This window comes from Salvelinus namaycush, chromosome 5, assembly GCF_016432855.1.
Source record: "Salvelinus namaycush isolate Seneca chromosome 5, SaNama_1.0, whole genome shotgun sequence".
NCBI lineage: Eukaryota > Metazoa > Chordata > Actinopteri > Salmoniformes > Salmonidae > Salvelinus > Salvelinus namaycush.
Window position 1 is genome coordinate 43452065 of NC_052311.1, and position 24239 is coordinate 43476303.

Genomic DNA, 24239 nt, shown 5'->3' on the forward strand with positions numbered 1-24239 from the left:
GCCATTGAAACACAGGAGTGATGGTTGCTGATAATGGGCCTCTGTACTCCTATGTATTCCATAAACAATCAGCCGTTTCCAGCTACAATAGTCATTTACAACATTAACAATGTCTACACTGTAATTCTGATCAATTTCATGTTATTTTCATGGACAATTTCTTTAGCTTTTCTTTCAAAAACAAAGACATTTCTAAGCAACCCCAAACTTTTGAACAGTTGTATACTTCCATAAATATTTTGAACTGGTACTGGTCTACCTTCAGACGGGTCTTGTGGGGGCGTCCAAGAGAAAATCAACCAACGTGTTTGTGAGAGTCTCACCTTTCCATAGAGGGGTCATATTAGTGTTTAGGCCAAACCGTTCGGACGCTACAGATGTTTTTGTGAGAAGACCGATTTTCAGGATGTCTCCTGGTCTGACAAATACCACACTAGCTCTGCCACCTTTCACAGCAGATGATGAAGGCCGACATCAACGGATGTGGTTGATTGAGATGCAGCCCATGAAAAAAAAGATACTGTATCTCTAGCTTAACAGACAGATTTTTATTACTATGCTAGTTAGATTTTAGTGTGGCACTCTTCACATGGCAGGGCGCTCTTCACACTCTTCACAGAAACTGAAAAGTTACAATTTCCAATCTATGGAGTTTCGGCCAGCATTGCATAACATGTCTCACAACAAGAACTCCTCCTGAGACAGAGAACATATAAAAAATGAAAAAATAATCAGAGGTGAAGAGAGACAGTGGACCCAATACAGAGGCTTGGAAGAGGACCACACCTCAGGAGGGCGAAGAGGGGAGGCGAGGAAGAGGTGGAGAGACAGAGGGAGGCCTTGTCACTGTCAGGAGACGTAGCCTAGCGCCGAGAGTGTGTGTACGGCCCGTCCAGGCAGGCAGGCTGCTTTACACTGGTCCCCATACCAGACATTCCGAGGCAGGAGGGCTGGCTTCAGGCGCTCTCTGTGGCTGATCTTAGAAAAGCCCTTCACCACAGCGAACCACTTCAGCCACAAGCGGGGCAGCCGCAGGCTGGGCTGAGAGCTGCTCCACAACAGCACAAGGCAAGCGTTGTGCCTGTAAATTGGCATACCGAAAAAGCACTCAGTGGAATTTCATTCACCTACAAAAAATAAAAAATAAAGGGTTCCCTCCCACTTCCCCACAGCCAAGACCCACCCATCATTCCCCTCCCACCTCCAGTAACCTCACAACTGTACTTAAGTAGGCCATGTACCCGTGTCGCTCTGGTGGTACTGGGATGAGTGGAAGACTGGAAGTTGGAGGAGCCACAAGGAGTCCCTGGGGAAACCAATGTCCGTCCTGGGAAAACGCCTCCCTCCTCTTCAGTCACAGTTCGCCTCCCTCACCAAGCATATGGGCTCCCAATGACACAGGAAGGAGAGGCTCCTTTCCAATTATCAAGAATGTTCCTGAGTAGGCAAGTCTGGATTTCACCCCCTCCGTGGCACCGGCCCAACTTGGGCTGACTTAAATACTTCCTGCCCTGGGCAAAGAGTCAGGCTTATCGTGGCACAGATCTTGGCACGGGCCCTACCTGGTATGAACACAATGTTCAGAGGCACAAAGATGAGTGGATCCAAGAGGCTATAATTACGACGGAATGCAGCGGAATGGAAAGGAGAGGGGAAAAAAGTGGTGCGCAGGTAACAGTTTCTTTCCTCTGTTGTTTCGAGGGCTCTGACAGTGAGAGGTTTAACTAATACGATACTGGCCCGCTTAATCCTATTTACAAGTTAAACAATGTCTGGATGATGAAAATCTCCTTGACGATTCTCCTGTACTAGGCTGTTTCTTTGGGTGGCAGAAGATGGTAAGGTGGCATAGATGTGTGTTCTGGTTGTCAAATACATGAACATGGCATTGGGGAATACACATTGATTTCACACTTATTAGAGCCATGGAGGGTGAGATGAGGAGTGGGAAGGTCAGGGTAATGTCCATGCCCCTCTACAATGGGCATATTAGTACATTATCAGCAAGTACATTATCCTGACAGTCCTCGATTAATACGATTCATATTTCTTAAAAGGGGTAGTCCATAAAAGGGGTAGTCCATAAAAGGGGTAGTCCAACCTTCTGCTGAGCCATAGATCGCTATACACTTTACTACTGACTGCACATGATGAACATTACTATTGACTGTGTGCAACCCAAGAGGTCATGTTACTGCATTTATCTCATTGTTGAATCTGTTTTTTAGGAGGAACTCTGATCTCTATTTTCTAAGAAACTGAGTCACCATCGCTTGGCCTCTGCCTCCGGCAGTGAGTTAAATCACTCACTCGCACAAGAAGAAACCATTGGTTGGCTGGATCCACAATGGCTGAGAGGGACCGATTCCAAGCAGCTGATTAGCCTGGCTGGGTTCCCCAGGCAGCGTGGAGGAGAGGTACCCAGGGTGGGGGGGGGGGGGGGGGGGGCTCATGACCAGAGATCAGGCTACTAAACACAAGTTTAAGTGGAATAAAGGCAGCAGAATGTTGTGTATGATGGGCTGGACATAAACAGCCCTGGGCAAGAGGCATCTGCTTCTTTAATATATAATTAACTTTACAGGCAGCAAGAAACATCAGACTCAGTCCTTGTCCTTAGGGCCATGAGTCTGGTTTTGGTTGTTGGTCAAAACGGTGAGGAGGGCTATGTCTCTATCTTGTACTTCCATTGATAAATCAGCCACTATGGAATTCTGTGCACAAAAAAGGGATGTATTTGTATAATTACAAGCAGACTTAATGGAAATGGGACAGACATGTTGTAAGGCAGGCCGGAAGTGAGGGCAGGTGAGCCCATGTTGAAATAAAATAGTCTTCTCTTTACCAATGAGCAAGGCCTCGCCAACCAAAGCTTTGCAGAGTGGTCACTAGCTGGCACAGCCACAAAGTTATAAAATCAGATTTGAAACCTAACCTTAACCACACTGCTAGTAACCCTAATGCCTGACCTTAAATTCATTTTTACGAGACAATTTAGACTTTGCAGCTGGCCCATCTAGCCGAAATCGCTCAGTTCTGATTTATGACAATAAACATCAAACTGTTCACCAACCCTGACATGCTAATAAGTCAAGGAGAGATAGCCACCTGCTTCCCAGCCCCTCCTTTCAGACACAGTCGCCTCTTAACACACCAGGGTCACTTGACATTGAACTGCCTGCTCAGTCGAAGCAGGGATACTGCGAGATTTCACAATTTAGGTCATTATTCTACTTTCCTACTTTTCCATTATCTGTCTCAATGGCACTGCCCGTGTGCTCACAGACACCCTAGTGGGACAGATACAACTTCGCAATCTCTATACGACAACGGAGAATGAATAAGGAAGTGGATAGAATCTTATTTCTTATGTTCAGTAAAAGTAACACATTTATAAAATATCGATGACGACAGTATGTTTAGCTTTGTAAGATTATACATGACCAACCACCCAGCTTTGGAGTAGTTAGAATGTCTATTTCCCTAAAGCTGGCTACTGTACCGGGAGACTTACAGCAATTGTCCTAAGCTAATGATATGCAAACTGCACACAGAGATTAAAAATGGTATCCATTAGTTCGTTTGACTATGGGTAAGTATGAAAACAAGATCTCGCAGTATCCCTTTGAGCATTGGGCATGATGTGCACTTGCAGCTACAGTGCATTCGGAAAGTATTTTGACCCCTTGACTTTTTGTACAATTTGTTATACACTGCTCAAAAAAATAAAGGGAACACTTAAACAACACAATGTAACTCCAAGTCAATCACACTTCTGTGAAATCAAACTGTCCACTTAGGAAGCAACACTGATTGACAATAAATTTCACATGCTGTTGTGCAAATGGAATAGACAAAAGGTGGAAATTATAGGCAATTAGCAAGACACCCCCAATAAAGGAGTGGTTCTGCAGGTGGTGACCACAGACCACTTCTCAGTTCCTATGCTTCCTGGCTGATGTTTTGGTCACTTTTGAATGTTGGCGGTGCTTTCACTCTAGTGGTAGCATGAGACGGAGTCTACAACCTACACAAGTGGCTCAGGTAGTGCAGCTCATCCAGGATGGCACATCAATGCGAGCTGTGGCAAGAAGGTTTGCTGTGTCTGTCAGCGTAGTGTCCAGAGCATGGAGGCGCTACCAGGAGACAGGCCAGTACATCAGGAGACGTGGAGGAGGCCGTAGGAGGGCAACAACCCAGCAGCAGGACCGCTACCTCCGCCTTTGTGCAAGGAGGAGCACTGCCAGAGCCCTGCAAAATGACCTCCAGCAGGCCACAAATGTGCATGTGTCAGCATATGGTCTCACAAGGGGTCTGAGGATCTCATCTCGGTACCTAATGGCAGTCAGGCTACCTCTGGCGAGCACATGGAGGGCTGTGCGGCCCCACAAAGAAATGCCACCCCACACCATGACTGACCCACCGCCAAACCGGTCATGCTGGAGGATGTTGCAGGCAGCAGAACGTTCTCCACGGCGTCTCCAGACTCTGTCACGTCTGTCACATGTGCTCAGTGTGAACCTGCTTTCATCTGTGAAGAGCACAGGGTGCCAGTGGCGAACTTGCCAATCTTGGTGTACTCTGGCAAATGCCAAACGTCCTGCACGGTGTTGGGCTGTAAGCACAACCCCCACCTGTGGACGTCGGGCCCTCATACCACCCTCATGGAGTCTGTTTCTGACAGTTTGAGCAGACACATGCACATTTGTGGCCTGCTGGAGGTCATTTTGCAGGGCTCTGGCAGTGCTCCTTGCACAAAGGCGGAGGTAGCGGTCCTGCTGCTGGGTTGTTGCCCTCCTACGGCCTCCTCCACGTCTCCTGATGTACTGGCCTGTCTCCTGGTAGCGCCTCCATGCTCTGGACACTACGCTGACAGACACAGCAAACCTTCTTGCCACAGCTCGCATTGATGTGCCATCCTGGATGAGCTGCACTACCTGAGCCACTTGTGTGGGTTGTAGACTCCGTCTCATGCTACCACTAGAGTGAAAGCACCGCCAGCATTCAAAAGTGACCAAAACATCAGCCAGGAAGCATAGGAACTGAGAAGTGGTCTGTGGTCACCACCTGCAGAACCACTCCTTTATTGGGGGTGTCTTGCTAATTGCCTATAATTTCCACCTTTTGTCTATTCCATTTGCACAACAGCATGTGAAATGTATTGTCAATCGGTGTTGCTTCCTAAGTGGACAGTTTGATTTCACAGAAGTGTGACTGACTTGGAGTTACATTGTGTTGTTTAAGTGTTCCCTTTATTTTTTTGAGCAGTGTATTATAGCCTCATTTTAAAATGGATTAAATTGCCCCCCCATCAACGTACACACACAATACCCCATAATGACAAAGCAAAAAAAAATCTGAATGAAATATTACATTTACATACAGTACCAGTCAAAAGCTTGGACACACCTACTCATTCAAGGGTTTTTCTTTATTTTTACTATTTTCTACATTGTTCAACACTATGAAATAACACTTATTGAATCATGTAGGAAGCAAAAAAGTGTTAAACAAATCAAAATATATTTTAGATTTGATATTCTTCAAAGTAGCCAACCGTTGCCTTGATGACAGCTTTGCACATCCTTGGCATTCTCTCAATCAGCTTCATTAGGTAGTCACCTGGAATGCATTTCAATTAACAGGTGTGCCTTGTTTAAAAGTTAATTTGTGGAATTTCTTTCCTTCTTAATACATTTGAGCCAATCAGTTGTGTTGTGGGTGGTATACAGAAGAAAGCCCTATTTGGTAAAATACCAAGTTCATATTATGGCAAGAACAGCTCAAATAAGCAGAGAAATGACAGTCCATCATTACATTAAGACATTTCAAGAACTTTGATAGTTTCTTCAAGTGCAGTCACAAAAAACATCAAGCGCTATGAAGAAACTGGCTTTCATAAGGACCGCCACAGGACAGGAAGACCGCAAGTTGCCTCTGCTGCAGAGGATACGTTTATTAGAGTTACCAGCTTCAGAAATTGCAGCCCAAATAAATGCTTCACAGAGGTCAAGTAACAGACACATCTCAACATCAACTGTTCAGAGGAGACTGCATGAATCAGGCCTTCATGGTTGAATTTATGCAAAGAAACCATTACTAAAGGACACCAACAAGAAGAAGAGACTTGCTTGGGCCAAGAAACATGAGCAATGGACATTGGACCGGTGGAAATCCTTCCTTTGGTCTGATGAGTCCAAATTTGAGATTTTTGGTTCCAACTGCCATGTCTTTGTGAGACGCAGCGTATGTGAACGGATGATCTCCGCATGTGTAGTTCCAACCGTGAAGCATGGAGGTGGTGTTGTAATGGTGCTTTGCTGGTGACACTGTGTACAAACTTTTGACTGGTACTGTAAGTATTCAGACCCTTTACTCTGTTTAAGCACCTTTGGGAGCGATTACAGCCTCGAGCCTTCTTGGGTATGACGCTACAAGCTTGGCACACCGGGGAGTTTCTCCCATTCTTCTCTGTAGATCCTCTCAAGCTCTGTCAGGTTGGATAGGGAGTGTCGCTGCACAGCTATTTTCAGGTCTCTCCAGAGATGTTCGATCGGGTTCAAGTCCGGGCTCTGGCTGAGCCACTCAAGGACATTAGGGAGACTTGTCCCGAAGCCACTCCTGCATTGTCTTGGCTGTATGCTTAGGGTCGTTGTCCTGTTGGAAGGTGAACCTTTGCCCCAGTCTTAGGTCCTGAGTGCTCTGTAGCAGGTTTTCATCAAGGATCTCTCTGTACTTTGCTCCGTTCATCTTTCCCTCGATCCTGACTAGTCTCCCAGTACCTGCCACAGCAAGATGCTGCCACCACCATGCTTCACCGAAGCGATGGTGCCAGGTTTCCTCCAGGCGTGACGCTTGGCATTCAGGCCAAAGAGTTCAATCTTGGCTTCATCAGACAAGAGAATCTGGTTTTTCATGGTCTGAGAGTCCTTTTGGTGCCTTTTGGCAAACTCCAAGTGGTCAGTCATGTGCCCTTTTACTGAGGAGTGGCTTCCGTCTGACCACTCTACCATAAAGGCCTGATTGGTGGAGTGCTGCAGAGATGGGAGTACCTTCCAGAAGGACAACCATCTCCACAGAGAAGCTCAGATTTTTTTTCTCTGACATGCACTGTCAACTGTGGGACCTTATATAGACAGGTGTGTGCCTTTCCAAATCATGTCCAATCAATTGAATTTACCACAGGTGCTCTAATCAAGTTGTAGAAACGTCTCAAGGATGATCAATGGAAACAGGATGCACCTGAGCTCAATTTCAAGTCTCATAGCAAAGGGTCTGAAAACCTATGTAAACAATATGTTTTTATTTTTAATAAATGTAAAAACATTTCGAAAAACCTGTTTTCGCTTTGTCATTCTGGGGTATTGTGAGTAGATTGAGGAAAAAATGCATTTAATCAATTTTAGAATAAGGCTGTAACATAACAAAATGTGGAAATAGTGACGGGGTCTGAATACTTTCCGAATGCACTGTATATGGGAGGGCATCAGAGGAAAACTGATCTCTAGCCAAGAACGGACGTGATGACACAATGGAGACAAGACCATTTTGAAATTATGACTGTAGATTAAACAACCTGAGGCCTCAGGTCTTGTACTTATAAGAGCCTCCCTCCGCGTAGGTTGCCATTGATGTACTAATGGGTTAAGAGAAGTGAGAGGGGAAGGGAAATCAATGCTTTTGTGAGAGGAAGAAAGGAAAAGCTTTCACAGGTATATATATATCATTAAGCAATTGAAAAAGCTAATTAGAGTTGTGGGATGAGAGGTGCAGATCTCGTGGCTAATTATTACCATGGCAACCACGGCTCATGTGTAGATGATCCGAGGTGCAGATATAACTAGCTCTAACCAGAAAGGCTGTTTTTACAAATAGAGTAGGAGAGCTCCCTAGTGGTAAACATTGGAAATGGCACCTGTCAACAGGGTCACATTTAGAAGACAAACATTGGGGAATGTTGCAGATAGAAATGTTATTAATAGAGCTGGAATGATGGGGCGGCAGGTATGGGCGTTGGGCCAGTAACCGAAAGTTTGCTGGTTTGATTCCCCGAGCCAGTGGAAAATCTGTCGATGTGTCCTTAAGCAAGGCATGCCCAATTGCATCTGTAGGTCGCTCTGAATAAGAGCATCTGCTAAACGACTTAAATGTAATGATATATTATTCTACATGTCAGAATATGTTGTGAATATGTAGATTAGAACAAACTGGCCTGTCTGAACATTCCACGATGTTGTGTCCTGCTGCACACGCACCTGTTGAATGCTGCAAACCAAGACGACACTGTTGAGTTGAGAAAAATAATTTTAAATAAACACTATAGCTCTGTGCATTTCTTAAAACATCTCCAAGACAGAACAAAGCACTATCAGCACCACACAAAACGTATGTTCTAAGAGTCCGGCACTGTGAATAGAAACATTGTTATTTATTGACTCATTCAAAGCCTCATTTGTCACATCGTCCATGTTAGCTATGTCATAAACCTCCTGTGAAGTCCTTGTCAAACACCACTAACATCCAAATGACAGATGGTCCTTCTCCAAATGTACGAGACACGCATCAAGATTGTGAGATCTAGAGTTCATTCACAGAGACAAAGGACTATGGGAAAGCGCTTTCTCATAGGAATCATACAAAAATAAGTCCCATGAAAAAAAAAAATATATGTTTTAATAAAAACTACACTTTGTCCATGACAGCCAACAGAGGCTCATCATAAAACACTCCTTCTTACATGTGTCTCTTGGGGTCAATCTTCTCCAGATGAACCAGGGGCTTGAGCTGCTCAGCGAAGCTGCGCATGTCCTCTGACATGGTATCCTGGCCCGCGGGGACCAATACACTGAGCTCCACCAGGTAGGAGAGTGACAGCGGCTCAGTGTTCTCTGTATTCTCGGGGACCAGGATGCGAGACAGTTTACTCACCACCACTTTGAGCACGCCTTTGCGGAAAATGTGGCCCTTGGCTACGAACTCGTGGTCCATGCGGAAGCCCATTTCATTGAGGAAGTCGGGCAGGCTGTGCGAGGCGGCCACATCCACACAGTTGCGAACCAGCGCGTGGCGGGACTTGTCACCCACCTCCGGCTGGCCCAGGTAGCGCAGGTGCCAGGGCACTGTGGGGTGGGAGAGGGAGCGGCGGGCTCGCAACAGGAACGGGTTGCCCTGCTGGCCCTTCAGGAGGTAGACCAGCTCATGGTCAGCAAACGTCTCGGGTTCCATGTTGTCACAAAGGCCCCGGAGGCGGTGCAATAGGCTTTCGAGGGCCTGGTCCAAGACGCTGCCTGAGTGTGGTGACATGACAGAACAGTGTAAGCAATGTTATATTAACAAGTGTAGCTTGAATCAGTGCAACTTGCCATTTGAACTTTTTAAGAGTGAATTGAAATGCTAATTCAAAAATGTAAAAGGCCTCAATGAAAATAGACAGCAATTTCCAATTATTGAATTGCAACTAACTGATACGTAGTTGACCAAGCCACAGCACAGGGGCTGGTATGGGTTCTTCAGCTGAACATGCAGTGCATTCGGAAAGTATTCAGACCCCTTGACCTTTTCCACATTTTGTTACGTTACAGCCTTATTCTAAAATTAATACAATAAAAAAAATCCTCAATCTACACACAATACCCTATAACGACAAAGCAAAAACAGGTTTACACAAATAAAAAACAGAAATACCTTATTTACATAAGTATTCAGACCCTTTGCTATGAGACTCCAAATTGAGCTCAGGTGCATCCTGTTTCCATTGATCATATTTGAGATATTTCTACAACTTGATTGGAGTCCACCTGTGGTAAATTCAAATGATTGGACATGATTTGGAAAGGCACACACCTGTCTATATAAGGTCCCACAGTTGCCAGTGCATGGCAGAACAAAAACCAAGCCATGAGGTCGAAGGAATTGTCCGTAGAGCTCCGAGACAGGATTGTGTCGAGGGACACAGATCTGGGGAAGGGTACAAAAAAATCTGCACCATTGAAGGTCCCCAAGAACACAATAGCCTCCATCATTCTTAAAAATGGAAGAAGTTTGGAACCACCAAGACTTCCTAGAGCTGGGCAATCGGGGGAGCAGGGCCTTGGTCAGAGACGTGACCAAGAACCAGATGGTCACTCTGACAGAGCTCCAGAGTTCCTCTGTGGAGATGGGAGAACCCGCTTGGCATTAGCCAAAAGGCACCTAAAGGACTCAGACCATGAGAAACAAGATTCTCTGGTCTGATGAAACCAAGATTGAACTCTTTTGCCTGAATGCCAAAGAGTCACGTCTGGAAGAAACCTGGCACCATCCCTACAGGAAAGCATGCTGGTGGCAGCATCATGCTGGTGGCAGCATCATGCTGGTGGCAGCATCATGCTGTGGGGATGTTTTTCAGCAGCAGGGGCTGGGAGACTTGTCAGGGTCGAGGGAAAGATGAACGGAGCAAAGTACAGAGAGATCCTTGATGAAAACCTGCTCCAGAGCACTCAGAACCTCAGATTGGGGCAAAGGTTCACCTTTCAACAGGACAACGACCCTAAGCACACAGCCAAGACAACGCAGGAGTGGATTGGGGACAAGTCTCTGAATGTCCTTGAGTGGCCCAGCCAGAGCCCGGACTTGAACCCGATCGAACATCTCTGGAGAGACCTGAAAATAGCTGTGGAGCGATGCTTCTCATCCAACCTGACAGAGCTTTATAGGATTTGCAGAGAAGAATGGGAGAACCTCCCCAAATACCAGTGTGGCAAAATTGTAAAGTCATACCCAGGAAGACAAGGGGCTTGAGCTGTAATCACGGCCAAAGGTGCTTCAACAAAGTACTGAGTAAAGGGTCTGAATGCGTATGTAAATGTGATATTTTATTTATCTTTACATTCGCAAAACCAATTTGTTTGGTCATTATGTGGTATTGTGTGTAGATTGATGAGGGGAAAAAACTATTTAATACATTTTATAATAAGGCTATAACGTAACAAAATGTGGAAAACGTGAAGGGGTCTGAATACTTTCCGAATGCACTGTATTTACATTGAATATGATCTGGATATATTTTTGAAGACCCCTACAAGATACCCAACCACACTTCAGACACAGAATACCAAATAGGTACGCCTGCCCTACTGGAGACGTTTGAATCTCGACCGAGGTAAACTCACCTTGCAGCAGGTACTCCATCATGCTAATTGTGCCCCCCGTGATGGGCAGCACTGAGACTGGTGGGGCCTCCATCACTCGTCAGTGTCAGACAGGTCGCTAGAGCTAGAGCAATTGGAAAAATTCAAACACCTCAATCAATTCGTATTACATAGACTACCGTTATGACTATAAACATAATTTATTAATGATTGCATCTCTAACCTAGCCATCTTTCCTGACTGGCTAAGCTATCAGGCTAGTTAGAGCTAGTTTAGACAGACAGTATCTTATTTCATTCAAACAAATAGTTAGTTAGCCAGTTAGCTAGCTAGCCAAATAAGCTACAGAAAAAATGAAACAAGTCACCGATAAGAAAAAGTCACTGAGAAATTAGGCAAAATGCACTTAACTTACCTTGTGTTTGGCGGCTTGGACTGCCGAGTACCTGCTTCTTCCTTCCCAAACTGCCACTGCAGCAATTCAAGCTAACTTGCGACCTAGCTAACGTTAGCTCATAGTTACATTGAAACTAGCTAGCTACGTTGCTAGGCAGGTACAAATAAAAGTTTTCAACGTTCACAGTGACAGATTGGCTAGAGTTGAGCCCGTGTGATGGGGGAGGAATAGCTAGCTAGCTATCATACTTCTCACCCAGAGCCGCGTATGCGCATTGTGCAACGGTATGCAGCAAGGGGCATTCAAGAACAGAAACGTTGTAGAGTTCTGAAAGCAACTCAGCGGATCGATGATTTCAAAATGTCACATTTCAGCAGCTTGTTTACAAGTATGTCACAAATAAAATGTATAGACATCTAAATACGCAGGCTTTATGCTTTTTAAGATATAAAGCAGGCTTTCTTCCTTTTATTTTTTTTATAGTGGTTTAAAGGTTAAAAGTACAGAAGTGCTTGACACAGTGCAATACCAATTTAATACAAACAAAAGGTCATGCCATAATGTGATTATATTACTTTTTGACATAGAATATAAAACAAACCAATTCAAAGCATACAAATCATTCCCAACAACAGTGTGCCTTTTGGCATTTTGTGTGCCTGAGCACAATGGAAAAACTTGATTTAAACTATTTATCACCCCTCTCATCAAAGTAGTGTCATTCTTAGTTCCTAGACCCTGATATGACTGTACACACACTCGTTGTCATTTCTGATGTCATCTCTCTGTTGGAGTCTCCTGATAACCAAGGATGAATAAACAAGTGTAGTTTCTTCCTCCTGTTGAAAGGAGATGCATAGATGTATGTGCATAATACTATACTGATGTGCAACTAAACATCATCATCATCGTTTTATCAAGAATAATAGTAGTAATGTCAGCTAGATACAAGAACTTACAAAGCTGGTCCCCTGGCCACCACAGAGAAGTTGATTGGCAGAAGCTTCAACATTTGAACAAACAGACAAACATTTCCATTAAAACAGATAGGGCCTCAAACTGCATTACCATCTCCAAACAATTGTATTAATCTTGTGATCTCCCCATCTTCAAAGATAACAATACAGAATATTTATCCTACCTGCGAGTATTCTCCATTTGAAATGGCATAATTTAAACAGTGTCAGTGCAACAAGGAAAAGGCACACAGCTGCAGAGACTCCAGCTACTGTTGATGCCAGCCAATGAGGTTCTCGGTTATCTGGAGGAGTAGGCCCATTGTCTGTAAAAGAGGCAACAGTGTTGCGTAGTGTTACTACAGAAAATGCTGTTAGTAAAGTATCTGACCATCCTGTTGATGTTAGAGAACATGTGGAAAGTCAGTGAGATTGGGGTTTAAGAACTACTCCTTTTGGGTCTCACCTATGCTTTTGTTGGTGGTGTTGTTCAGAGTGGAGTCAAGTGCGTAATATGTGCTGGTAATCACATTCTTAGTTACTTCATGCATAAAACCACTGCTTGACACAGTGGTTATTACTGGCATGTGAGATTCTAAATAAAGAGATAGATGGTTAGGGTGAGCTGTAAACTAATTTAGTGTAGACGATCAATCCGCTTGCAAATGATCTCCAATTATAATAGGCTGACTAACCTTTTTCAAGAACAACTGAAGTGGACAATCCATATGTGATCTTGTCATTTTTATACACTTCACATGAGTATATTCCTTGATCCTCCTCTGTAAAAGGGCTGATTACAAGTGAACGATTCCTTAAAACACTCTTTCTATGCCATAAATCTTTGGAAAGGAGATGTAGGCCACTTTTATCCTCGTGAAAAATCTGGGTGCGGCGCTGACCAACATTGTTTGTACTGTAAAACCAGCTAAAAGATTCTGGATGATTTTCATTACTTATGCAGGGTATCAACAATATTCTCCCAAGCGGTATGCGAAGAGGACTTGAAGATTCTACAACAGATTGATAAAAACAATAAGTACAATAGCATTACATGAAAGTACTTTTCATAAAGTGTTTATAAAAGGTTTATATGTAAGGAATGGATGAATAAATGATGGATTGATGATTGAAATAGTTATCAATTTCTCTTATGCCTATAGAAAACAATAACAACATAATGTTAATTCAGCTTTGTCAATAGCCTAAACAAATCACTCAACGCATGTCCTATTTGATTAAACTGATTAGCAGGTTTTCAACATCCAGAGAGACATTTGAATATTGACATTTCAATGAGTATTCAAAAACATATATTTTTATGTTTCTGTGGTACATCTGTATACTAATTGTTTGGCTGTATAACAGTGTACAATAAGATTAAACACTGTATAGCCTTTTGAATTTTCAATAAAGGTCAATACATATGTGAGAATTCTAACCCCCAGGTAGTTTCACTCAGCTAAGTATTGAGTGATATTACTGTTTTTGTAAATTTCAGACACTTACCTGATGTTGGAAATGAGGCCCAAAACATATATACAATAATTATGGCAGAGGTAGCGATCATGATTACAATAAACACTGTTGAGGCAGAGATTAGTCCCTACTTAAGCATTGTATTTAAAACAGCCACAAGTAATCTGCTCTAAAATGTGCAGGCTACAGGCCTACCCCTAAACTGCCACTTAACGATTGTAATTTAAAGCTATAGGAAATTAAGCAGAAGTTACAAATCACAAATCGAACAGTTGACTCAGTAGGAAACAGAAATAATACTTTACATAAACATTTATCAACACCTCCCACACAGATGTTTCCTCTGAACCAATGGCATAGGCTGTGGTGTAGGTGTCAGTGACACAAAATGGGGTCCTTGACTAATGTGTTCTGGAGCTCCATTTTCCATCAGCGGGTTTGCACGCAGCTTCTTGCAAGGCATTAACACCAAATGTGAAATCTGATGTGTTAATTGAGAGCATGTCATTAGTCACTAGGCTTATAAGCCTTCATCGGAAAGGTTGGTTCCCTTGCGTTGCAATTGCTGTTAGATACATTATGTTTCGACCTAGATCGTGGCCTTTATGTTGTTATTCAGAGAGGGATAGCCAATCAAAGGGTTAACAGGAAGTCAACATATGCTACCTGACTACAGTATATAATCTACTATATATTATAGTAGAGGTTGATGGCCAATGTCCAACATTTGTTTGTATTTTGTCCAGCAGTGTCCTCCTCTTGGGGTTCCCCAAGGTTGTGTGTTCTCCTGATAATATAGAGCTCTAATCAGTCATGATGACTGTCAGGTGGGAAAACATGATTCTGATATTTGCAGAGCTGAATATTTTAAGATATCAAGGATTTAAGAATAAACAAGAATTAGATAGATCAAGGCAAATAATTGGTATGCAGTGCCTTGTCTGCTCTGGCAGGCTGGACTCCGCCCCTCAACATTTGTCTGGGGGACAAACCTCAAACCACCCACCCTACTCTCTTCTGCTTCTCGCAGTTATGTCATTAACCAGACCGTGATCTTTTGTTGTAAAAGTTGTCAATGGTAGCCTTCGGCAGTTAGACGTCCATTGCAATGGAGTTATTTGAAACGTTGAAAAAAGTGACGCTAGATTCCTATCGCATTCATCACTTGGTTGCAATATTTAGCTTGGTCTATATCATTCTTAAAATCTCTAAACTTATTGTCAAAAGGAATGAATTGATTCGGGCGCTCGAGACATTCCCAGGACCACCAAAACACTGGCTTTTCGGGCATGTACGAGAGGTAGGTTAAAATAAGAATTTCTTGAACGTGCACATTGAGTGACTTCAACATTGTAGCATCAGCTTCAGAGGCAAGTTTCGGTGTCACGCTCGTGCGTTTGCTGCTTTAAAATATAAGTGCATGTTTTCTCTGTTGTCTTGCAGTTTAAACAAGATGGGAACGATATGTATAAGGTTGTCAAATGGGGAGAATCGTACCCCCTTGCATTTCAAATGTGGTTTGGTCCATTTGTTTCCATCCTCAATATTCACCACCCAGATTATGTCAAAACCATCCTGGCATCAACAGGTTGGTCTCTTTTGAACGACAATACTCACATCATTATTTAAACTAGTTGCATCTATGTATGTCTATCTATGGAATCTCAGTACATGTGATAGAATACCGGTTTCACTCTCTTTCTTAATAGAGCCCAAAGATGACCTTTCATATAGATTTCTTATTCCATGGATAGGTAAGGTTGCATTGTCTTTGCCATAATCACATATGTTACAAATATTGAACCAACAACATTAGATTCTATATATTTAACTGCAGATATTTTAAGAATCGGCATTTTCTAATATTCATCCTTTTGGGTGCAGTTCTGGTTTTCAATAACGTTATGACACATTCCACTTAGGCAATTATACAGTTATGGTTATAATGTACACTACCGTTCAAAAGTTTGGGGTAACTTAGACATTTCCTTGTTTTTTAATGAAAAGCACATTTTTGCCCTTAAAATAACATCAAATTGATCAGAAATACAGTGTAGACATTGTTAATGTTGTAAATGACTATTGTAGCTGGAAACTGCAGATTTTTTTATGGAATATCTACATAGGCGTACAGAGACCCATTATCAGCAACCATCACTCCTGTGTTCCAATGGCACGTTGTGTTAGCTAATCCAGGTTTATCATTTTAAAAGGCTAATTGATCATTAGAAAACCCTTTTGCAATTATGTTAGCACAGCTGAAAACTGTTGTCCTGCTTAAAGAAGCAATACAACTGGCCTTCTTTGGACTAGTTGAGTATCTGGAGCATCAGCATTTGTGGGTTTGATTACAGGCTCAAAATGATGAGAAACAAATAACTTTCTTCTGAAACTCGTCAGTCTATTCTTGTTATGAGAAGTGAAGGCTATTCCATGCAAGAAATTGACCCCAAACTTTTGAACGGTAGTGTATATTCTTTACTTCTATTCTTTTGCATGAACGTACAACATATGTGTTTCTCAGGATGTGCTCTCTGTCTCTCTCTCTCTCTCTCTCTCTCTCTCTCTCTCTCTCTCTCTCTCTCTCTCTCTCTCTCTCTCTCTCTCTCTCTCTCTCTCACTCTCTCTCTCTCTCTAGGGGATGGTTTACTGGTGTCTGAAGGTCAGAAATGGTTCCGCCACAGAAGACTCCTGACCCCTGGCTTCCATTACGATGTTTTAAAGCCCTATGTCAAAATGATGGCTGATTCTGCCAAAACTATGCTGGTGCGTTTTGTTATCTCTACCCTAATTACTGTACAGGTTGACCTTCCATTACGATGTTTTAAAGCCCTATGTCAAAATGATGGCTGATTCTGCCAAAACTATGCTGGTGCGTTTTGTTATCTCTACCCTAATTACTGTACAGGTTGACAACCATAGCCTATTTGGGGGGGATTTCTGGATCCAAAAAAGCTAATTGCATAAGAGTTAACGTTACATATTCTCCCAACTGTATTAGAATGCTGTATAGTTTGACAACTGAATATGGAGGGCAATTCTGCATGAACAAGCTAAAGGGGTCATTTAATAAGGGAGTGATGTACTATGAGTATGTAACTATCCATCTTGTGCAAGTTGACTATGTCTGTCCTCTTTCTGTTCCAGGACAAATGGGAGACTCAATCAAAATCCGACGAGTCATTTGAGTTATTTGAGCATGTGAGCCTCATGACACTGGACAGCATTATGAAGTGTGCCTTCAGCTCCAACACTAACTGCCAGACAGTGCGAGGGGGAGAGAGGTCAGTCAGTTAAATGTTTTTAACCACTGCATTATCTGCCATTTACATCTGCCCATCTTGAAAATCTTGTCTTGTCAGTGTTAATGTTATAAAAATTGAAAGCTGGTATAGGATCAGATTTTCCTTTTAGATCATAATTCATATGATTATATAGACAGAGGGGACCTGATCCTAGATCAGCACTCCTACTCAGAGACTCTTTGTGAGTACGGGCCCAGAGATTTTTGGGCCAGATCACATGATCAGGAAAAACTCAGGGCCCTGCCTATAAGCAATGATTGAGAGGAAGTAACTTATACTTTTCTGTTGTTTTACTCTCATTTCAGTGGAACCAACTCGTACATCAAGGCTGTGTACGAGCTCAGTGATCTGGTGAATGTCCGCTTCCGGACCTTTCCCTACCACAGCGAGTGGATCTTCCAACTTAGCCCACATGGGTACAAATACAGGAAAGCATGCAATGTTGCACACAGTCATACAGGTGCGTTCTGTGAATGAAGGTTGGAATGATGATCTTAATCCTCTGCACCAGCAGGTCTCAGCCCTGAAAACATTTATATGTATGAATTTGACAAAGCAAATGTACGCTGAAAAAGCAGCATGCATGCATTCGCCTTGTGGAGTATGCATGTATGTATTTCCTATTGATTATACATCTTGTATTCATGTACAGCTATGGGCTTAACCATGTTATAACCGTGTCAATAGAATGAGCTATGCTGCTGCTGCTATGTCTGATGCTCTCCCATGATGTGTTCCTAGGGAGTTTTTCCCTAGCCTCCGTGCTTCTACATCTGCATTGCATGCTGTTTGGGGTTTTAGGCTAGGTTTCTGTTTAGAACTTTGTGACATCTATGATGTAAATAGGGCTTTATAAATACATTTTGATCTTGATTTTGATTTATTGATGCCCTTTGCTTGTAGAGGAAATCATACGAAAGCGAAAAGAGGCCTTAAAGGACGAAAAGGAACTGGGCAGGATACAGGCTAAGAGAAACCTGGACTTTCTGGATATCCTGCTTTGCGCGAGAGTACGTCACACCTCTATTACGCTACTACACTATTATCCACCATTATGCCATTTATGCGATCATCTAACCAGGTCATTAGTTAAAACGGCTACGTCGGCGATGGCATAGTATGTCATTGAATGAAGTCAATTCGAATAGAAACTCATCGTAGCCTCAAGATCGCCAGTGTGCCAGAGTTTCTTTTCTAGTCATTATATTCTCTCTCCATGCAACTGGTAACACGATAGCCCGAGTGCCAGTTTGTTTTTGCTATCCAACTCCTTGTCAGTCATTATCATGCCAAACACATGGCGTGGCTTGACAATGAGCAATGGAGTTGGCAAGAGAACAAACAGATCTGAGACCAGGCTAGCAACATTATAGGTCTGCGAGTTATACCTTTTCCATAAAATGAAGCCAAACAAGGAAGGACATGCAAGGATCTGATTGTTCCTGATGGTTTTCAATCCAGGACGAGGACCAGCAGGGCCTGTCAGATGAGGCTATCCGAGCGGAGGTGGACACCTTCATGTTTGAGGGGCACGACACCACAGCCAGTGGGATCTCCTGGACCCTGTACAGCCTGGCCTGCAACCCGGAGCACCAGCAGATCTGCAGGGACGAGGTCATCAGCGCCCTGGAGGGGAGGGACACCATGGAATGGTAGGTTCCACTGTCCAGGGCCCGTATTCATAAAGCGCCTCAGAGTAGGAATGCTGATCATGATGATTTAAAAGACAAAACTGATCCTAGATCAGCACTCCTACTCTGAGATGCTTTACGGGCCCTGATTTACTGTCCTGATCATGTTGCATGTTAGATATGCATTCATTTGGCTGGAGGAGAGTGCCATGAAGTGGAAGGCTGTACTGTCCAGATGTATTTTTCAGAGATCATGCTGTGGGGTGTATATCAGTTTCAAGGTTTTATTTGGTTATTTTACAGTCCGCAGCTACAGTATATATAAATGACTCTTTTGTTACTTTGGGGATCATTTAACCTTTTACTGCAGTGGGCTAAATCAGGGTCACTCAGAGTGATTCTTGGTAGTCTTAAACAAATCTACTTTGAAACAAAAGTCTAGACCTCACACACATGGTTATGGGCTGTACCATGTCACCTGTACCATTTCAGATATAGACTTGAAATGTATTACATTTTGAGCTTGCATCCCAATATTACACTTTATATACATCACAGAAGACTGAAATATAACAAAATGGTTTGACATAGAAACACCGGATTTTCTTCCTAAATATTTTAAATATTTATTCATTATGAAATGGTGCAAAATATTAATAACATTCCACCCATGAGGCCAAAGAGGGCGCTTTTGGTCATTGATTGCAGTTAAGGGCTACACAATCGCCAATAGGCTCCATGTTTGGAACTAGTTACCAAAGCCGTTCCTTTATTTTAGATATAGATAGAGTAAAGGGAGATCAGCCTGTGTTTGCTCTTAGATTGGAGCCACACAATACATGGCAACGTGTTTACTAAAAGAGAATTGATATAAAGATAATGTTCTGCATTCTTCAGGGAAGATCTCAGTAAAATACCGTACACAACCATGTGTATAAAGGAATCCCTCCGCCTCTACCCTCCTGTACCTGGGATGTCCAGGAAGATAACCAAACCTATGACGTTCTTCGATGGGAGGACTGTGCCTAAAGGTAAATGTGTACATTTGAAGAAAAAAAATGCGTTGTGATGTACTGAAGGGGACTATTTTGTACATTTTACTGGACTGAGGCGAGACAGTGGTAGGAGAGTGGGTCACACAGGCAGTGGGTCGGAATCAAATCCACGCCGACACTGGTAGGTATATTTGCTGTAGGCAGTGGAACTAACCACTACACCGACCACTCCAGGCCATGCAGGGGACTTTTTTAAATTATAGTTTTAAAGGCACAATGGCTCTGTATGTAACGTCCTGACCAGAGTTCTTATGTGTTTTGCTTGTTTAGTGTTGGTCAGGACGTGAGCTGTGTGGGAATTCTATGTTGTGTGTCTAGTTCGTCTGTTTCTGTGTTCAGCCTAATATGGTTCTCAATCAGAGACAGCTGTCAATCGTTGTCCCTGATTGAGAATCATATATAGGTGGCTTGTTTTGTGTTGGGGATTGTGGGTGGTTGTTTCCTGTCTCTGTGTTTATGTTCTGCACCAGATAGGACTGTCTCGGCTTTCACGTTTGTTGTTTTGTAATGTTTGTTAATGTTCATCGTTTATTGTTTAATTAAACATGTTGAACACTAACTGCGCTGCATTTTGGTCCTCTCCTTCATCCCAGGAAGAAAGCCGTAACACTGTAGCTTAACATGAGGCCATAAGGGGTTGCAATGGAGTCCTCCCTAACCTTTGCCTCGGTCATCGACTATAACAAATTAAATATTAACTTGTGTTTGTTTGTCTCCAGGGCTAGTTCTCCTTATTGCATTGCGATTGTCACCAACTAGTTCGTATGTAGAGACGAACTGTGTCTCTACAATCAGTGTGTTTATTCATCTTTTTCATAAACTGATATATTTTCTAGTGCCAGTTTCTTGGACACACATTAAGCCTAGTCCTGGACTAAGTAAAATATTAATTGGAGGTCCTCCATTTAAAGTGCTTTTAGTCCAGGACTAGGCTTAATCTGTGTCCTGTAAACTGGCCCCTAGTGTTTTTTTTATATCAAATGAATTGGTGCTGTTGGAGCATTCTCACCATGTTCTTCTCATCGTGTTTATTACTGCCAATGACCGACAAGAATCTGTCCAGATAGTCTCTCTTTCTGCCTCAGCAGATGGATCCTTTTGCAGCATGGACAATATTATCGCTGTGTCCATAGGAAACGAAACAGATGTCAAGCGCTAACACTGTGCAAGTATAATTCATCTCTCTTTTCGCCCTCTAGGTTGTCTTGTTGGAACCAGCATTTTTGGCATTCATAGGAACGCAACCGTTTGGGAGAACCCTAACGTAAGCACACCATCTTGATGAACACAATTTTCTCATGAACATTGCACAGGGTTAATATCATTTGTGATTAGTAGTAGAAGAAATGCTAGCTTGAACAGCTGAACATGCGTCATCAAATCATGTGTTTCTGGTCTAGAGTATTGACAGAGGAAGGGGCTGTTGCTGAGTTAGTTTGTAATGAAATCCTTATGACCTAGCAGTAAGACCATGGGTCTGATTTTGACTAATCTATCGCTATAAGATTCAGGGTTTACACAATGGGGAACTGAAACCTGTTTACACAAGCCTGGTGGCAGTTTGTCTCACCAGCCTGGTTTGTGCTGTCTTGCCAACTCATATGGTCATGTTTGCAGTGACAATGAACAAGACAACACAAACATATTTGGGACCAGCTGTCTATATATATATAGTATTTTCCACTGTTTCTATTTACTATTTGTCTCTCTTCTATTTTGTATTCTTGTAGGCATTCGACCCACTCCGATTTCTGCCCAAGAACTCTGCAAAAAGATCACCCCATGCCTTTGTCCCCTTCTCTGCCGGCCCGAGGTTCGTTACCACACCAGTGCCATGTGACTCAGCCACTATTTAAGAGAGCAGCATTGGCAGCAGGGTTTGGTTCTCACATTAGTAGTCTGGGACTAGGATGGAACCATAGACCTACTCATTTACCTGACTGGATTTTGGAGCCCTTCGGTCCCTTGATGCCTGTGATCTAGATCCAACCTAACTATAATAACACTGATTGTTGTGTCAAAGGGGGATGGGACCTAGCATGGTCCCAGATCTGTTTTGTACTGTCTTGTTTGGCATGACAATGAAAGTAGGATTTGGCAAAATAGCACAAATGGATGTGGGATCAGGCTAGATCCCATCCCCCTCTGACACAACAGTAGTTATTATAGGTCTGTAGAGTAGGCACAGGCTGAACTCACTACAAAGAGCTGTAGGTTCTGTCTGATGATATTTTATTATATGATGTTTTATTATATAAAAGAGCTATAAACCTTTGATAATCTTACCGCATAACTTCTTTATTACACAGGGTGAATGTACAGTAGTTCTACAACACAATTCTTTCAATGTATTTTTCTCCCTCTGTAGAAACTGCATTGGGCAGAACTTTGCCATGAATGAGATGAAGGTGGTGGTGGCACAGACACTCAAGCGATATCAGCTGACCGAGGACCCAATGAAGAAACCAAAAATGATTCCAAGACTGGTGCTCCGCTCACTCAATGGGATCCATGTGAAAATCAAACCTGTCGATCTTGAACCATAAGGAATGTTATAGTTGCACTTTTATTATCAGGCATAGGCTACTGTTTGTGGAATGTTCATATGAATTTGTTTTTAACATGCTAATTCACCAGGAAATGGGAAATAAAACTTTGATTTAAGGAATATTTTTCAAATATTAACTTCTCAAAGCTATATTCAGAATTTTTATTGAAATATCCATGTAAAGGGAATTTTATATAATGTCTTATATACAAAGATGAATTTAACACTAATTTATGTTACTAATATTTTGCCAGTAACTAACTGCCTAAATGTTGTTTGTTTTTCCTTTTGACATATAGCCTATGGTAAGTCAATGTCCCTTGTCAGTGATGTGACAGTTTGAAAAGGAATAGACATAGGATTGAGTTCATGTTATTCTCACTATTTCAAATAAAAGTGTGGTGCAAACCACTCAGGAAATTGCTGGTGTAATCCATTCATTTGCGTTCTCTCAAATCAATGTATTTTCAAGACAGTTCCGTTGAGAGTGTACCTCTGTCCCTTTAAGAACAATAAGAGGTTCTTATGACATGATTTCTCTTCGTTGTTATCCATAACATATCCAAGCCTATACGGTTTACCAGGCAAGTTTGTGTTTTGCATGGTGTTTCCAGCACGCTACCTCACGTAATTTAACACTTATTCCCTCGCTGCCACTTGAATCTACATAGCACTTCAAATTATTTGTATTTTATTTATTTTACCTTTATTTAAATACATAAAACAATCAATGTAAGTACTATGGGATAGTTCACCCAGATTACAAAGGTAATATTGGTTTCATTACCCTGTAAGCAGTCTGTGGACAAGGTGCGACAGCAATCCATGCTCTGGTTTAGTTTCCCTGGCACTGTTTCCACACGCTATCCCATTCCCAAGTCATGGGACCGGTATTAGTTTTTTTCACGCATCATGTTCAAATAATCTATAAGTGAGCTTGAGCTTCACAATCAATTTGAGATACTGTTGGATGACATGGACATGATGCACGAAAAATTCTAATATCAGTCCCATGACTTGAATGGGATTTGTGCCACAAATGCTAAAACGGTGCAAGGGGAAATCAACCAAAGCATGAATTGCTGTCATACCTTGTCCATAGACTGCTTACAGGGTAAGAAAACCAATGTGTCATTTGTTTAATTGAGTAAACTCTCTCTTTTACAATCCTACCATGTGGTGATGTGAATGTGTTCCTTCCTTGTGGTGATTTGGGGAACAAAACGGAAAAATAGATGGTCAGAAACCCACTGAGAAAGCAGTGGAAATGCAAAATGATTCAATGTCCACACCCACCCACAAAACCAGTGCTTTAATACTAGTGAGTTTTCTATGTGTTGGACAGGTCACTGACCTTAACTATATTGTTGTTAAATGATTCTAAACTTGACTTGTTGGACTGGTATTCATAATGACTAGAGAAAGCAGCCATCCTGAACATGAGCAATGCATGGTGCCACATCAGGGGCCTGTAACGTTGCCGAACGTTCAGATAGACAATTTCTGTTCTACACAACACGTTTGTCTGATAGGGAATCGTGTCAGCTGTATTCAGTCTATTTCTATCTGCAATAATAAAGTGCTTTCCAATCCCTAAATACACCCAAGATGCTATGGGTTGGGGTCAATTCCAGTCAATTCAGGATATACACGGAAATTCCAATTCTCAAGGAATTTGGTTTACTTTCTGAATTGACTGGATTTGAAATGGAATTGACCCCAACTCTGCTATGGTGTCA

General features: G+C 42.5%; 2 protein-coding genes across 3 annotated transcripts; one reads left to right on the top strand and one right to left on the bottom strand.

Annotated features, from left to right (window-relative positions):
- Nucleotides 1-8406: 8406 nt before the first annotated feature.
- On the bottom strand, nucleotides 8407-11785 carry LOC120047549 (mediator of RNA polymerase II transcription subunit 18-like). Its single transcript, XM_038993080.1, has 3 exons — nucleotides 11545-11785; nucleotides 11151-11253; nucleotides 8407-9287 (listed from the first exon to the last, which is right to left on the bottom strand). Exons 2-3 carry the CDS (start codon nucleotides 11221-11223, stop codon nucleotides 8734-8736), a joined length of 627 nt encoding a protein of 208 aa, XP_038849008.1. The 5' UTR covers nucleotides 11224-11253; nucleotides 11545-11785; the 3' UTR covers nucleotides 8407-8733.
- A 3184-nt stretch (nucleotides 11786-14969) lies between these two features.
- LOC120048312 (cytochrome P450 4B1-like) lies at nucleotides 14970-22922 on the top strand. Of its 2 annotated transcripts, XM_038994182.1 has the most exons (13): nucleotides 14971-15261; nucleotides 15405-15549; nucleotides 15671-15715; nucleotides 16600-16697; nucleotides 16804-16833; nucleotides 17109-17245; nucleotides 17572-17726; nucleotides 18170-18276; nucleotides 18728-18918; nucleotides 19795-19928; nucleotides 21152-21216; nucleotides 21683-21765; nucleotides 22321-22922. In XM_038994182.1, the coding sequence occupies exons 1-13, from the start codon at nucleotides 15070-15072 to the stop codon at nucleotides 22496-22498; spliced, it is 1560 nt and encodes a 519-aa protein (XP_038850110.1). In that variant the 5' UTR covers nucleotides 14971-15069; the 3' UTR covers nucleotides 22499-22922. The 2 variants fall into 2 exon arrangements, with proteins under 2 accessions (XP_038850109.1, XP_038850110.1); XM_038994181.1 differs by lacking the exon at nucleotides 16804-16833 and having other exon boundaries at nucleotides 14970-15261; nucleotides 16600-16727.
- The last annotated feature ends 1317 nt before the right edge of the window (nucleotides 22923-24239 follow it).